The 17502-nt window shown below is 43.6% G+C and overlaps 1 protein-coding gene across 4 annotated transcripts in view; it reads right to left on the bottom strand.

The window, feature by feature from the left end:
- Window positions 1–17502, bottom strand: part of nrxn2b (neurexin 2b) — an 890203-nt gene that overhangs the window by 804373 nt on the left and 68328 nt on the right. Inside the window, exon 2 of one of the 4 annotated variants that reach the window (XM_080450581.1) lies at window positions 9087–9107. The exons of the other annotated variants lie outside the window; for them this stretch is intronic. Coding sequence (XP_080306707.1) covers window positions 9087–9107 — 21 coding nt within the window. The remainder of the gene's footprint in view (window positions 1–9086; window positions 9108–17502) is intronic. 4 annotated transcript variants of the gene reach the window in all.

Below are 17502 nucleotides of genomic sequence, written 5' to 3'. Positions count from 1 at the left end.
CTCTTCTGGAGGCTCCGTGGCACAAACCATTTTCAGATGGGGGTCTGCAGTCAAATATATTAACTGCAATACACATACAATTTGGGGGTCCTTGTTCAAAAAAGATTGAGAACTACCGCTTTAAGTAAAACATTGGAGTACTTATTTTTTCCATCACTGCTCATAAAGTGGATGCCCCACTCCATCCCCCCCCATATCCACAGCGTTATCACCAAGCAGAGTGGTGATCTGTGTGGGGTGAAATTAACGTCTTGTGAGAGCGGCCATGGCTGCAGATGGCTCCTGCGAGCATGCGGCGCTATAATCTCCCCAAAACATCTGGATGGGGCCAAGCAGGCGGAGGACAACCCGCCGTCCAAAGGCTCTCGAGCAATTTTTGAGCCGAAGAAAAGAGGCCATTCAGCTCTGTCCTATAGCCTCCTGTGTCTCGCGCTCCCCTCCCCTGTCGCCAGTGGTGGAAGAGGTACTCACATTTTTAACTTAACTACTAAAACCCCAGCATCGGTATTGTGGGGATAGCTTTCGCTGAAAAAAAATTTCGGTTATTTTTCTCTTATTTTCCCCACAATAACAGAAAACAGAAAAGATACTAGTATTGAGCCCTGAGGGACTTCGGTTACCCATATGGGGTTTAAGTGTAAAAGTAAAAATAACACAATATGGAAATACTCTGTTACAAGTAAAAGTTCTGTATTCACATTTTACTATCATTAAGTATTGGCATCAAATTGTACCTAAAGTACCAACCGCCCCAAGTTCTCCCACACAACCATCCTTCTCCGTTCTCTACACTGGCTCCCCGTAGCGGCTCGCATCCAGTTTAAAACCCTGGTGCTAGCCTATAGGGCAGTGAAAGGAACTGCTCCTACTTACCTCCAGGCTATGGTCAAGGCTTACAACCCTGCCCTACCACTTCGGTCTGCCGCCTCGGGGCAACTTATTGCCTCGTCGCTTAAGGGTCCTTCTGGCCGATCTACACGGTCACAGCGTTTTTCTGTTTTGGCCCCACAGTGGTGGAATGAACTCCCCACCGATGTCATGACAGGCATGACATGACATGTCACTGCCCATCTTTCGCCGCAGGCTGAAAACCCACCTCTTCAGGAAACACTACCCTTCCTCTTCGCCTTGCCTACTTGTTGTCAATTAGTCGTACGAGCTCTTGTCTTTTTGGATCGTGTTTATTCGATAGACTTATTTGTTTTAGCTCTTGCTCATTTGATTTTCCTATTTGTCTCATCTGTTTAAGAAAGTAGGTAGCTGATATATTGCACTTCTACCTTAGCGCTAGGTATACTCTTAGTTGCTTGTTTTAGAAGATAATGCACTTAAGACTTCTGGTGATTAGTAGTTTTGTTCCCTACCTATGTTGAATGCACTTGAATGTAAGTCGCTTTGGATAAAAGCGTCTGCTAAATGACTGTAATGTAATGTACCAAAAGAAGAAGTACTCATTATGCAGACAGTCCCATTTCAGGTTTCAAAATGCATAACAATCTTTTGAAAATAGCAACCAAAAAAATCCTCAAATTTGTACTTAAGTACAATACTTGAGTACATACTTAGTTACTTTCCACCAATGCCCATCGCTCGTGTGCTCTGAAATGCAAAGGGGGGCAGGGGGTCTGCTGTGCGTTTGCGTTTGTTTGCAGCCGATTCTTTCCCAAGTGCTTGTGAATCAAAAAAAAGCTAGCCGGGGCCAATCTCGCGACAATCGATTCGCTTTGTTTGAACACGGCAAATCTCCCATGCGTTCAATGAAAAATGCACAGTTAAGCTTTATTGATCAGCGCAAATGGACAAATAGGCTTGTTATGCTACGGGCGTTATATAAATAAATGCCCTATCGCTTTCAATTGCTGTTGAAATCTACCATTTCTTTGTTGTTGTTTTTTGGGCAAAGACCAAAACAGTTTTCATAGAGAGATAGATAGATGCAGAGATAGATCCAGGTGGCCGGTCGTTTCAGGTGATGCTATAGGAGCCAAATGTTATACAAGAAAAAGGTTTTACAAAATAACTAGAACAGCAGCAGCTGGGGTTTTAACGTGTAGCCACTTGCACAAACAATATTCCCAGAACAATCCAAAAACAAACAGTCAAAACTAGGTTAATACCACTATGACATTGGTACATTTAATATTTGCTTTATTCTCTGTGTTTTCCCTGCATGGCTTGCCTTTACACACGTGTAGGATTTGATTTATATTTCCCTGCTCATCAATAAGAACAAAATCCATAATCTGGTTTGGATAATCCAATGGAGATCTCCTGCAAATACAGGACCCACTCAATCTGTAATCCCAAATCCCCAGTTTGCGTCAAACTCTTTCTGTGTGTGCGTCCATGTACGTAAGAAGCAGTCACTCCCACTAAAAGTCAGATGACATTGGTTGCCTTGTAGGAAAGTCCTCGTTGACAAAGCAGTCCTCGTTGACACAGCGATGTTGATTGGATGCCCCTTCATTAATGCAGACCTAATGAGTGATTAGGTTCAGCTTGTGTGCGTCACTGAGTCAGTTTTACTTTGTTTGACCTGAGGAGCAGTGTGTGTTAATTATTTCTGACTGTGCGTGTTCATGACAGTAAAAGTAAAAGTGTCTTAGTGTTTATTGCAGAATATGGTGCTTTCATTTATACATGTTATCGTCATGTCCTGTTGTATAATTTGTGTATGTTTTGAATATGCTACCGTGATTGTACTTTCGCTGAATTGTTTGTCTAATGGCTGTGCTGTACCTATTGTAAATTGATTGAACAGTGTCATGTTTTATGTTATAATAATTGTATTGTTATACTATGTTGATTCTAAGAGATTTGTATTTTGTGTTTTGTAGACCGCACATATACCCCAGTAAAGACACTGAACAAAGCTCCTCTCCTGTGAATCTTTTATCGGAGTCACTTCATCTATTAGTGTACCAGTTCTACTGCAGCAACTGTAGAGGCCCTAGTCCTCCGTTTCAGCTATGTCATCATCACTGTAGTCTCAGAAGCCATACAAGCTGACTGAGAGCGAGAGAGAGGATTTGTTATTGTGCGTGTTATGGAAAATAACAGCCTGGCTCACAGTCAGGGTTAAGGGTTCAAAAGCCCCATCAGGTGGGGGAAAATTAAGGACTGCAGACACGAGAACGGGGGGGGGGGGGGGGGGGGTGGAAAAGGTTGCAGGTGCATGTGCTTTGCTGTGTTGCCGCCTCCAAAATGTGGACTGTCACGTCTTTATTCGCCGCTTCAGGAATGCATGGGGAAATGGGGGTAAAGCTGCAGTGCTTACTTAATGAAACTATACATCAACATGTAGCCCCGGAACGCGCCCGGAACGCTCTCCAGGGAATGTATACGTGCGCCCGTGCCTGGCCCTCGCTGGTATATACAGCGTATATATGCAGATATAGAAGGCAGCTAGTGCGCACGTCTGGGCTTGGCAGCGAAAACAGGTCAGTGTCCTGAGTGGAACATCAATCGTGGCCCTAGTGGGCTGCCAGCTCGGGCCAGCGGCCGCCATTCGGCAGGGGCCACCGCCCCTCCCACGGGCTTTCAAGGTCCCCGCGCATCATCAATCTCAACCAACCTCTCAGGCAACACGGTTCGCCGACACTAATTAGACCCAAATACGGTCGCGTCGGGAGAACCACTAAGAATAGAAACGGGAAACAGGAGCACGCAGTTGCTCCCGCTGGTCTGGGCTATATATCTGAGACGATGAGCCATTAACCCGTTCCATCCGGGAAAGCGTCTCTGTCATTTTTAGGATTTCTTTGGCTGTTCGAAAATAGCAGATCTACAAGCTCATAGTGCGGCACCGAGTGCTGCGCTATGAGCTTGTAGATCTGCTATTTTTTTGAATTTTTGTAAGATATTTTGTTCCAGGGACTCCCCCAGAAGCAAATATTTGAGTTACAAATGTTCGCTTTTAAAAATATATATATTCAAAGATTTGCACAAATGTTCACGATTTTTCGAAAATAGCAGATCTACAAGCTCATAGCGCGGCACCCAAAATGATATGTTTTTGGCCGCGGACCCCCCCATCTTAAAATATTTAGTTCCAGGGACCCCTGAAGCAAAGATTTGAGTCAAAAATGTTCCCTTTAAAAATATATATATATTCAAAGATTTGCACAAATGTTGTTTCTAAAATAGCAGATCTACAAGCTCATAGCGCGGCACTCGGTGCCGCGCTATGAGCTTGTAGATCTGCTATTTTTGAATAGCCCCAAAAAAATCTGAAATGACAGAGATGCGTTCCCGGATTGAATGGGTTAAAAAACAGATCCCCTATCAAGTGTCCTACTAGCGACACAACACGGCGGGAACGCACGCACACAGTAGCTTCGCCTTGTATTAATTAAATCACCATGACTTGGGACAAACGCGAGTTAATTGAGCCGTTACAACTAGCAATTTAGGACTAGTGGGACTTGGCAAGGTAACAGGAGAAAGTACAGCATAATGAAAAGTACTTGTATTGCACCGGGAGCGTGTTTTTTTTTTAGCTCAGGTACAGTTCTTGAAAAGTGCCGGTGGAACAACAACAAGCGTGCTCACTTATTATACCGGAGTTGCTTTTAGCGTTATAGGCAGACATCTGGGACGTTACACCAAGAACCTCCACGCAAGGACAACGTTCCCCCTCCCCCAAATCACTGACAGCCCCACAGAGTGAAAGAGTAACTCCAACATCCAACACCTTACCCTTGCCCCAATGCAAGAAATAACAAAACACGCTCTATAGTCTACATTGTTCCAGTCAGTTTGACAAACGGTATATATAGGTGCCAGCTCAAAAGGGAAAGTGAGACCACTGAGCGCTCGAGGGGTTCCAGCCGGGGGGTCCCCCAGGTACAAGTCATTATATTTCCATTTGTCTCCGTTTGTACACTCAGAGTTAGATTAAGACTGAGATTGGGGTCCCACAGATAAAAAAAAAAAAAAAATGGTATCAAATGAAGCCCATGGCCTAATGCATATCAAACAGGGTGTCCTTGAAATTAAAAAGGTTGAGACTCACTGCTCCCCCCCCCCTTGACATGGGCCCACCCTGCCGATGAGCCACTGCTGAGAGGCAATGCTGCTGGACTGGAGAGGGCTTGTTGGTCCTGTTCCCAGGGGCCACCCTGGGGACCACCCTGGGGACCACCCTGGGGACCACCCTGGGGACCGTGTGCTCTCCCTCAGGTGATGAAACACATGACCGCTCAGCACTCTGCTCCACACATGGAAAACCCCCAGTGTTCATTTAACCCACTTGAATCCCAGCGTCCATATTCTGGCAGGGGGGGAACATTAGCCAAAAATAGCTGATCTACAAGCTCAAAACAAATGACGTTGTGAAGCGTTGTCAGGTTGTAGATTGTTTTGGCAAAAATATTTGGTGTAGACAGAAAAAAAAGTGGTCCAAGTACAGAGCCAACTCAGCTCCAAGTATCCCGGTCCACGTGCACGCACGCACGCACTCGCACACGCATACACAGAGTTGCGTGTGAATGAATGAATTGAATTGAAATTTTGTCATTGATCCAGTAACCCAATTCGCTGTGGCATATGGCCGTCAGGACCATAGGGGGTGGGCCTGGGCCTTAGGTTATTGATGTCTCTCTCTCTCTCTCTCTCTCTCTCTACGTCGTGCGGCCCCCAGGAGACACACAAACGGGACTCCCTCTGTCGCCCAGGTGGCGCCTATAAACGCTAACCTTTAACTTCTCAAAAACTATACCTAAACCTAACCTTAACCTTAACCTCACAGAAACTATGCCTAAACCTGGCTCGCGGGTTCGAGTCCCAATCCCGACAACCTTCGCTGCGTGTCACTCCCCATCTCTCTCTCCCCGTGTCCTGTCAGTCTACTGTATACTATCAAATAAATAGATAAAAATATCTTAAACTAAATAAAATATGCCTAAACCTAACCTCAAAACCACGTCCACCTGGGCGAAAAACACCAGGAAAAGAGAGAGTCCGTCACACAAACATACACACATGCAAACACACACACACACTCACTCAAACACAAGCCTGGCAGCCATCCCACGTCTCACGTCAGTGTGCATCAGAAAGAAGGGGCCATGTGTGTTGGATGTGGACTATATGCATGGGGAAATGCCACGCGGTCCACACTGTCACCCTGACATTTTCCCATCAAGGGCATCACCGTTGACATGTCACCAGAAATGCAAGAACACAATGTGGAACCACAGGCACACAAAACATCCTCGGAAAAACACAAAGCACGCTAAAACCTTCTCGTTTCCTCTGTCGGGCGAAAACCTCATATTTCCAAAACAAATTCAAAAGTAGCAGATCAACAAGCTCAAGCTTCGAGCTTGTAGATCTGCTACTTTTTGATGCTTTTGTGTGACGCTGTAGTATGATCACGTAGGGCATTCATTTACGAAAAAACACAAAAAGATAGAGTATGGACATGAGAGGTTTCTCCACGACAGCGACGATATAAACAAATTTACAGACCGCACGCACGCACACGCACACACACACACACACACACACACACACACACACACACACGCCCATACACCCAGTAATCACAGGCACCCTGTGATCGTCACATAACATTCAAACAAGGCCTAGAGAATGTCACCATCAAACGCAGAGCCCATTATGCAGAAGTGCAGCGCCGACCCGGGTCAAAATTCAAATTGAGTTCACGGTGGGGGTCGGGCTGGCAACAGTGGAAACAGCACCCAGACCATACGCCACTCCATTTCCAATATGCCACAAGTTAAATAACTCATGCTCCATGATGTGTCGTGTATAGGCAGGGTGTGGGGGTGGCGTGGTGTGGGGGCGTGCGGCATTTGCCGTTGGAACTGAATTATTCAATGATAGGGCGAAAAAACATCAAACTTAACCCGTTCATTCCGGGGACACATCTCGTGTCATTTTTAGATTTCTTTGGCTATTCAAAAATAGCAGATCTACAAGCTCATAGCACGGCACCGAGTGCCGCGCTATGAGCTTGTAGATCTGCAATTTTTAAGCGAACATTTGTAACTCAAATCTTTGCTTCTGGAGGTCTCTGGAACAAAATATTTTACAGCTTTAAAAATATATATATTTAAAGATTTGCACACATTTTCATGATAAAAAAAAAAAAATGCAGATTTTCAAGCTCTTGAGCTTGTAAATCAGCAATTTTTTTGGAATAGCCAAAGAAATCTAAAAATGACACAAGATTCTTTCCCGGTCTGAAAGGGTTAAAAGGGTTGTTTTTAGTGATTTCCCTTGCCGGGTTCAGAACTCATGATAGGCAATCCATCACCCTACATTCTGATAAAGAGAAACATAGACATACGGTATGCATGGACGAATGTGTATGTTATGCGCGTGCATTTACGCTGAAACACGACATCCTGAGTGTTGATTGAACTGAGTGTGGGGGGGGGGTCCTTCCATGTCAGTTTGAGTGTAATTAAGGCCTAATTCAGACCACTGCGATTTTTCTCAGCAGCGTTCTAATGCTTTATTCATGCTCCGTCGTACGATGGGTTTTCGCATGCCAGAAATGGCCGATCTACAAGCTCACAAAGCGATGCATCCGCGAAGCGTCGTGTGCTTATAGATCGGCTATTTTCGAGCACGTGACACCAGTGTGTGACGAAGTATAAATCAGGCGTAAAAAACGTTTTCTTCTCTACGCAAAGCTTTGTGCTTTGTTCCAAAGGGACCCTTACAGGTCCGTAACTCTGAGGGCCTTATTTTGCATGTCTTAAGTACCAGGTCTTATATCACTTAACTTTAGACCTGGAGGCGTGGCCAATGCCGTTTCTCTATTTTGAGTGGCCAAACAGCATTGGCCACGCCTCCAGGTCTTAAGTTAAGTCATAAGTACTGGTAAGACGTGCAAAATAGGGCTGAGAGTGTACAAATGGTCCGTTTGGACCCCTGGTGGGCCCCGGACCAGACGTTGAGAAACCAGTGGCTTATGGAACACTCTGTATTTTACAGTATAGTACCTTTGCGTTCACCCTCCATCCCTTGCCCACCAGTCGCACAACGATGCTAGTCTATACCTTTCCCCCCCGGCAGCAGCACTGTGCAGTGAGTGGCTGGGAGCAGTCTCCCATATCCATTACAAAGTCAAAGAGGGCCCTGAGCAGTGTGTCGGGGGACTTATCAGTGAGCAAACCTGAACCACCGTGCCACCTGTCTGACTGAGTGTCTGTCTGTCTGTCTGTCTGTTTGACAGACAGACTGACAACCTGACTTATCTGGTGGATATCTCTCTCTCTCTCTCTCTCTCTCTCTCTCTCTCTCTCTCTCTCTCTCTCTCTCTCTCTCTCTCTCCTCTTCTCTCTCTCTCTCTCTCTCTCTCTCTCTCTCTCTCTCTCTCTCTCTCTCTCTCTCTCTCTCTCTCTCTCACACACACACACAGGTGGAACTGACAAGGCAGCAAGACCTGCAAGACAGGGCCGGGGGGCCCGCTGGGCCCGGGAGCTAGTTTAGTGTCTGGCCCCAGGGCTCTGATGAGGCCCCGAGGGTCCTCCCCCCCCCCCACCCTCCCCAAGACTGGCTGCCTTCCTTTCTCCCTCGTTGCAAGATGGTCGAGCCATTCGCTGTAATAGACAGGAGGATGAGGTCTCAAACCGGGCCGTGTATATACCACTCCGAAATGGCCTCGCTCACTTGTGAATTGATCTGCAGTGTAAATGTATGCCAGGTTGTCTAGTGTTTTCCAGCATGGCAGCACTTTTCATCAAATGCAATCAAATCACACTACCCACACTACCAGCACACATAGAAGCAGAACCCATAATAATAAATAAATAAATACAAATAAAATGAATAAACAAAACAAGGTAAAATAATGGAGAGGTAGAAAAAAAGGGTTTCTGTTTTTGGGGTTGCAAAATCTGCAGCTTTTCGTCTCATTTGGAAAAACAACAATGTTTTTAAAGGCCCCCTGGAAGTCACGTAAAACCGCAGTCCAAACTGACAATGCCCCTCCCCAGAGGGAGGGCAAACAGCATGAAAACAAGCAGCCGGCGCTGACATCCAACACGGAGGCCAGCAGAGTAAAAGGAAAGCCTGTCAGAGGGCCCCGAGGAACAAGTTGTAGGTCTTACCTTCTACAGCATACTCTTCAGCTTCAGGGCGAGAGACCACAGGCGGCACATGGGGGAGAGAGAGAGAGAGAGAGAGAGAGAGAGAGAGATGAGAGAGAGAGAGAGGAGAGAGAGAGAGAGAGAGAGAGAGAGAGAGAGAATCATTAAACAATGGTTTTGTTTACAGTACAAAATACAAGCCTTGTCTAACCTATGTGCTTCAATGATTTGAGGGTTCATGCTATCTGAAACCAGTGGTGTAAAGTAACTAAGTACATTTACTCAAGTACTGTATATGTACACTTTTTAGGTATTTTTATTTTACTGAATATTTCCCATTTTCAGTACTTTTACTTCTACTCCATTACACTCGGAGGGCAAATATTGTAATTTTACTCCACTACAATTATTTGAAAAACTTTAGTTACTAGTTACTTAGCAGATATAAATTATTATATTATAAAACATACCTTATCACCTTTAGCCCTATTTTATACATAGGCTATTTGAAAATAGCCGATATACAAACTTGCATCGCGACGCGTTGTGAGCTTGTAGATCTGCTATTTTTCAAACATTTTAGTACTTTTACTTTCGGTTCTTTAAGTACATTTTGGTACCAATACTTTTGTACTTTTACTCGTAACAGAGTACTTCAACATTGCAGTATTGATACTTTTACTTAAGTAAAACATTTGAGTACTTTTTCCACCACTGTCTAAAACCAAACTAAACGTGAGGTCACTGAAATCTGACAGCAAAACAAAGACTTCTTTGATAAGCACCAAAAATGCACACCTGACCTGACTTAATTAATTAAGCCTCCACCTGCAGACTTATTCAAAAGGCAGGTAATGGCCTGTGGAATATTCCTACAAGTGCAGAGATCGGCTCTCTTAAAGCAAAGCCCTGTGGAAGATCTCAAGACATTGCACTGTAATCCTCTCTACCCACCATAGGCAACTGGAGACTTCAGTCAATGAGATGGCCCGCCTAAGGGGGGAGACATCACACATACGGAATCCCATACATGTGATTCTGGCTTAATGATACAGCGTGGGGAGAGTGAGTCAAAGACACTGCATTCCAGCAGGGCGCCTCGGTAAAGAGAGCTATACACTGTACCCCAAAGCGGCAGGGGGCTATGTGTGCTTATTAATGTCAGAAAGCCGCCCGCCTTGTCTCCAGAACAGCCGCCCACCAACCCCCTCCCCCCCATCGTCGATGAGAAGGCGCTTGCTTGCAACAAAGCGCGGAGAACATGCCTCCAGCTTTTGCATGGGCTCCCCTATGGAGAACTCCAACATTCTGATCTTCTATTGTGGCTCCTGGGGCATCAGCCTTGATGCGGCTGCTTTTTTTTTTTATTATAACCGAGCTGCGGCGCCGCAATCAACAGTGTTTCTGAAGGTAAACCTACATGCCAAAGTGGTTCATTGTATGTGAAGCTTTTGATGCACAGTACAAAAAAAAGAGAAAGGGAAGGTGCTATATACTCTCAGCCGAGCGGTAGAAGGGTACACTAGATACGGCGTCAAAGCCCTTTTGTGTCACAGCATCACAAGGCGTTATAGGGAAACTGTGGAGGTCAAGCACTCAGTTCGCGCCAACAAGAGAGAGAGAGAGAAAGACAGAGAGAGAGAGAGAGAGAGAGAGAGAGATTAAAAATATATTTCATATACAAGGCCGCCGTGAATGGCCTGTGCGGCTGTGGGAAGGGGTGCCGTTTGCGCTATCGCTTTTAGTATTAAGATTTCATGATGATTCGGAAAATGTACTATAAACGCATCGGCGGGTCCCTGCGTATGGCTGCACAGGGAGAGTGGGCGAATCAAGGTCAGCCACAAATCCACTTACACATGAACACAGCAGATTTTTACACCTTCGCCTTTAAATTAACACTCCTGTTTTCTTTTTTTTCTCGGTAAACAAACATACAGTATACACACGATACACTGTGAATACATATAGTATGGCGCCACAATTATTTAGACCTCTAATTTTCAAAACAAATGTTGATTTATAATATTCATTGTCTCATCAGAATCAGAGTCTCTTTATTGTCATTGTACTGGACCAGTGGTTCTCAACCAGTGGTCCTTGAGGGGGTTCCAGGTGGTCCCCAGCTAAATAATGGAGATTTGGTAACCAAATGGACCCTTAAGAGATCTTTAACTTGTGAGAGTGTAGATTTGGTTTCATTTTACGCTCTCAAGAGTTAAATAATTGTTATTTTGATCAACGTTTGCCTGTTATCTCTCCTATGATACCAACATCAATACAGCATGGAATTGTGGACAAAACTGTATCCAACGATAACAAAATATTTTAAGTTTTGGGTCTGAGAGGCTAAACCCCATCAAATGGTGGTCCGTGCCGTGACTCAAATGCCGAATAAATAATGGACCTTGACATGAAAGGGGTTGAAAACCACTGATTTGGACCTCTAATTTTCAAAACAAATGTTGATTTAAAATATTCATTGTCTCATCAGAATCAGAGTCTCTTTATTGTCATTGTACTAGACAACTACAAAAACAGGAATCATGTTCCATCGTTTCATTGTCAGTCACAACTCCGCCTCTCTCATATCTCACGTCACGGTCCCTCTCACTTTCCTACATAACTTCCACTGCAGCCTTCTTGCTGCCTTTGTCTCTCCCCGTCTCTCTCTCTCTCTCTCTCTTTCCCTCTGAAGTCACACCTGACACCGCCTACGTTCAAAGGTAGAGGCTCACGAAGAGAGCCAGGGTATCCAGTCACCCTTCCTCCTACGCAAGTACGTGACAATGAACGTCTGTCAGAGTCGTGTTAGCTTTGTTCATTTGAGCGAGAGTTCTCATTTCCAGACATGACTTGCCGTGGCACGTGAACGAGTTTGCCGTTCAGGAAAAGACCAAAGCACTCCAGTGACATAATCCGAATGAACATTGTAATAGTGTTAACTTGCCACCACCAACCAACAAAGTTCCAGGTGGACCGTCTTCATTCATCTATCGAGAAGGTTACATGGCCAACTGTTACACCTATTTTTTTCAATCCATATCTCATGACCTTTTTCACTCTTAGATGCAGTGGTGTAAAGTAATCAAGTACATTTACTCAAGTACTGTACTTTCAAGTACAATTTCGAGGTACTTTTACCTTACTTCTACTCCACTACATCTCAGTGGCAAATGTTGTACTTTTTACTGCACTACAATTATTTGACAGCTTTAGTTACTTCTAGTTGCCTTGCAGATTTAGATTATTAATGATTTATCAAATTATTAATCAAAAGGGCAACTCCCTTTACAACGTGTAGAGTTGACATCCGGTCTCTACACGGTGCGCCCCCAGAAGCAAATTCAAAGGATTTTTGCTGGGGGGTTCTCATATTGCCTTATGTCTAAAACTGTACATACAGTATGGATGGATATGCTGCAGTATGTGTAAATATGTAGATACTAGGGATGCACCGACATATCGGCCACATATCGGTATTGGACGATATTTGCCACTATCAGTAATTTTTTGCCGGTATAGGCAATTTCTTTTTTTTGCTGGTTAAAGGAGTTAGGAGGCTGTTATGTTGTGTTTCTGCATAACTGAACAGTTCTTTCTTATAATGAAGATTTATTTGTTTCCCTCGCTCAAAAGGGAGAAATAATAATACCAAAAACGAAATAAACAAATATCGGTATAGCCTACAGTGTCGGCAATCGGCTAAATTGTTATTTCAAACATCAGTATCGACCAAGAATTTCCATTATCGGTGCATCCCTTGTAGATACCATGTTTTTTTAATGTTTTTCATTCTCTCTCCTTTTCTTTCTCTTTCTGTAAACAACAGAACTCCTTTCAACTACAGAATTTAAGGGGTTATGTCACAGCGAGGGGGTGATACACTATTTCATTCAGATACACTGGCTTGTAGATCTTTCTGAAGTTATCCCCTTTATAGTGTTGATAGCTCCTGCTATAGTCTTTACTCAGCGTCTCAGCCATTACCTTTTATCCCGCAGCGCATTTTCATTACGTTACTGTAGATCCTACACAGCCTCGGGCATTTCAGCTCCGTAGGGATCCCTAGTCTTTTTCAGTGTAGTGTTCCTGGGATCCACGGGAGACCGTGGCGAACACGTTTTCTTTTTTGCCTTTTCTTTCAGAGCTTAATCCATCGAGACCGGGAACGCATCCGTGTCATTTTGAGATTTCTTTGGCTATTAAAAAAAATAGCAGATACACAAGCCCATAGCGCGGCACCGAGTGCCGCGCCATGAGCTTGTAGATCTGCTTTTTTTTCTTCAAAATGATATGTACTTGACCGCGGACCACCATTTCAAAATATGCTGTTCCAGGGAAGCAAAGATTTGAGTTAGAAATGTTCGCTTTAAAAAATATATATTCAATGATTTTTCAAAAAATAGCAGATATACAAGCTCATAGCACGGCACTCGCGCTATGAGCTTGTATATCTGCTGTTTTTGAATAGCCAAAGTATAAAATAAAGGTTAAAGTGGTTACACAGATGCCTTCCCGGTTTTAACGGGTTAAAGGCCTTCCTCCAGACATCGAGGTGAGGTACAAGGCCTCTTTCTTACCCGGGGCTTAGAAACCTGCCCCAGAGAGACGTAAGGACTCTCTTTTTCCCCCACCGTTCCATTTCTGTCCAATCTGACACTAATGAGAATACCTCAAAACAAAAGCGTACTGTAGGCATAAAACCCCGGTTCAAATTGGCAGCCGGCCAAATGTGGCAATTTTCTCTCCTCTCACAGTAAATTGGGGCGCAAATATCACCGACCTGAAATGCAGAACAAAAGGCGGGCGGAGGAAATATCCAAATTAATCAGGAACACGTGGCGCAGAGATTAAAGTGAGCAAAATTCACATGCAGGCTGTGAAGAAATTGAAAAAAAATTAAACAGTAAAACTCGGACGAGAGCAGTTGAGAAAAGCTGGATTACATTTTTTTTTCTCCCTCCCTCTCTCTCTCTCTCTCCTTCTTCTGAATCCCCGGGGCCTTTGGAGGCAAATGAGAGACTTTTCAGCCCTAATCCTTGCCAAGCTAACTAAAGGATTTAGAGTGGGGAAGGAAGGCACGCCTGCACAGAAAAAATAGCCACCTCTCTCCATCATTGCATTTATCCCCTTTTCCACGCACATAATTGAAAGTACACAATGGGGTTTAGGTTCAAATCAAAGCTAGGCTAACACGAGTGGTTTTCAAAGTGGGGGCCGCCAGAATGGCTAATTGGAAAGGACAGAAAAAATAAAAGAAAAAAGAATAAAAGGAATCCTTGAAAAATGTATTAATTTCATTGGCAAAATGTGTCTATTTTCGCTGTATGGTGGCATAAATGTATAGATTGCCAAGTATATATATTGTGTATTTGTTGGTTATCTCATTGAAGCAAGGTTTCACATAAATGTGCTAATTCCAACTCAGCTACAGCTGTCAATCTAACAGCTGAGCTGTTTCCCCCATGCTACTCTCACTGTGTCAGCCATTTGTATTTGTGTACCTCGCTCTTATCTTTAGTACATACCTTATATGACCATTTAGAATAGCATCTCTGGTACAATGTGGACTATAAGAACTGTGTTAGATGGGTGTTCAAGAGGCTTGTGCCCCGAGGGGCTGTTGGTCAGGCCAGGAGGCCTGGCTATACTGATCTGTGTATGCTGTCTCTCTGCCAAAATCTTCCTAATAAATGATGTCAACTTCACCCGACTGGAATATTATTATTTTCCATAATAGCTGATTTCGTTTTCTGTTCTTGTTTTATAGGGGCACGGCATGGAAAAGTGTGGGAACCCCTGACCTAGATAAATTGGCCTTCGGAGAGTCAAAATGTATTTTATAATAATGCTTAAAACAGATGAAAACCCAAAGTGACAGATTAAAAGAGATTAGACAAGTGTTTCCTCTAGGTTGCTAGCATGCCTCCACACATACAGTATGACTACTGGGTGAGCTCTGTAAAGGAGATCCTATGTACAGCCCACCACAACTGAGAGAACGGGACCTAATGGAAATCCAGCTCAATACTCTAATGTCCTATGGTTGTGCATAGTCTATCATTAGAAATATGAGTCAATAATTGAAGTGCAGTCGGCGTGCTTGACTTTCTTCTGATGTCATGATTCAGTGACTGTTAATTCACCTGAAAGCCACACTGCAATATCTCTCAACGTCCCCAGCAGAATGACGTTCCTCAACGCTCTTAACTTCTCTACATCATATTATATGAATATATGATTTTTTTCCCCCATTGCACATCTGATAAAACCCATTTATTGTGTCATTCTAAAGGCAAGTAAGTGGCTGTTAGGTGACTGATACAGTATGTGAGCATGTCACACTTTTTTTCCAAAGTAGCACTAAAACACTTACTGCTACAGAAATAATTGCTGCCATGTTCATCTTGTGAAGATGCTTCAACTACCTCTACCGGAGTGATACTTAACTTTAACAACAAAGTGCTTATGTTTCTAGTGAAGCCCGGCTACCCGGGAATCTCCATAATTGATATCAAACACTTGCCGGTGACCTCTACGCGCCTGCAACAAAACATCCAAACTAAAGAGGCGTAACAAACTTGTAGCTTTGTCAACACGTAATAACATGTTTACTTTGCTCTACTTTGCTCTCGACTGTGGAGAAGGTCTCGGAGAAAAGCCCTGAATGTCAGTTGTGATTACACGTGATGTACGTAGGTAGAAACCCTTATTATTTGAAATTAGCCAAGCGTGTTCCGTGAGAGAAATGATCTGTTATGTGTTTTGGCACGACAACAAAAACAAAACAAAAGAAAAAACTGCAGGGCTCACTATTGGAGTTCATGTGAAAACACATGCATGCACGCACGCACGCACGCACGCTAAATGTGAGACACAATGGTTTATATTGTGAAATACTGTACAATAAATAATTTGATTAAATAAGTGTGTGAAATATGTTGTCGTAAAAGCTCCATCATTGCAGTTTCAAGAAAGGTGGAAGGATATAGAAACACAAACACAGAAACATGAAATTAGGTCAGATATCATATCAATATGGGCAGTGTGAAATATATGCATAACGTGCATGATACATACACTTGAAATGCAAAGCATTATTTCACACAGCCCCTGCCTTGTGGGCCAATGCTAAGCCGCAGTGGAGACATTTTCAGGCTATATACATTGTTTTGTTTGACCAGAGTGTCAGACAATGAATTGAGATTGCCAAAGACGGACAGAAAAAAGGGCTTCTATTTTCCCGGGCGGTTTGACATCAGTTTGGCAGAAGCACAGGAAAATGCCAACACAAGAGAAAGGTGAGAGGGGGCAGACGGATATATATACACATATATATATATATATATATATATATATATATATATATATATATATATATATATATATATATATATATATATATATATATATATATATATATATATATAATGAGATAGCCGTAGTTCACATCCAGGGTGGAGGTGCTGGTAGGCAAGGTAATGTACATAAGACAGACAACCTCCCACTGCTTCTCTCAGTAAGGGACCGCACACTCCAATGGCAATGGACAGGACTCAATTAAGGCTTAATTTTTAATTATATATTTTTTCACGACACGTTTCGCCGTGTTGGCTTCGTCAGGTGCTACTGTATATGGTGCTATACAGCACCTAACGAAGCCAACGCGGCAAAACACGTCGTGCAGAAAATACAATAAAAAGTGAGTCCTGTCCATGCGGTTCCTTCCTGAGAGAAGCAGTGGGAGGTTGTCTGTCTTTTACTGTATATACTGTATGAAACCTCCTATCTCCATCTTCTAACGTACATTAATGGCTGGTTTCACCTGGGTGGCATGCGTGTGTGTCCAAAAGTAAATGTGTGTCAAACCACACAGATTGTAATAAGTTAAAAAATATCTCATGTGGCCCAGACCGTTGGCCCTGCGGTCCGGGCACCTAGGCTCAAGTAGCCTGACAGCGCACCGCAGGTTCGAGTCCCCATCCCCGACAGTCTTTGCTGCATGTCTCTCCCCATCTCTCTCCCCCCGTTTCCTCTTCATCTCTACTACAAACTATAATTAAAGGCAGATAAAGCCCCAAAAAGATCTTGAAAAAATATATATATCTTGAGTGCCACAAACACATCTAGCCATGCCGCCGTGTCAGCATTCATAAGTTATTCTAAACACTTACTAATGTAGCTAATGAGAACAGAGCCTAGTCTTGGTGATTCAGTGTTTAACTGTCCGTTTGTGGTACGGTTCTGAGCCTGACTTGTCATTAAATATGACATTTAGCTTAGGTTCGCCTTCAGCAGCATTCTGACGATGTTAGAATTGTAGACATAAATTAAAAACTTTTTAAGAACTGTAATACATGTTTTTTTTCTTCTTCCTAGATGTAGGGCTTATAACAGTGATGAGGACATGCTATTCCCATGTAACCACATGATC

The sequence above is a fragment of the Gymnoscopelus braueri genome (assembly GCF_963280865.1).
Source record: "Gymnoscopelus braueri genome assembly, chromosome: 15".
Taxonomy (NCBI): Eukaryota; Metazoa; Chordata; class Actinopteri; order Myctophiformes; family Myctophidae; genus Gymnoscopelus; species Gymnoscopelus braueri.
This window is presented reverse-complemented; position numbering and strand designations above follow the sequence as displayed.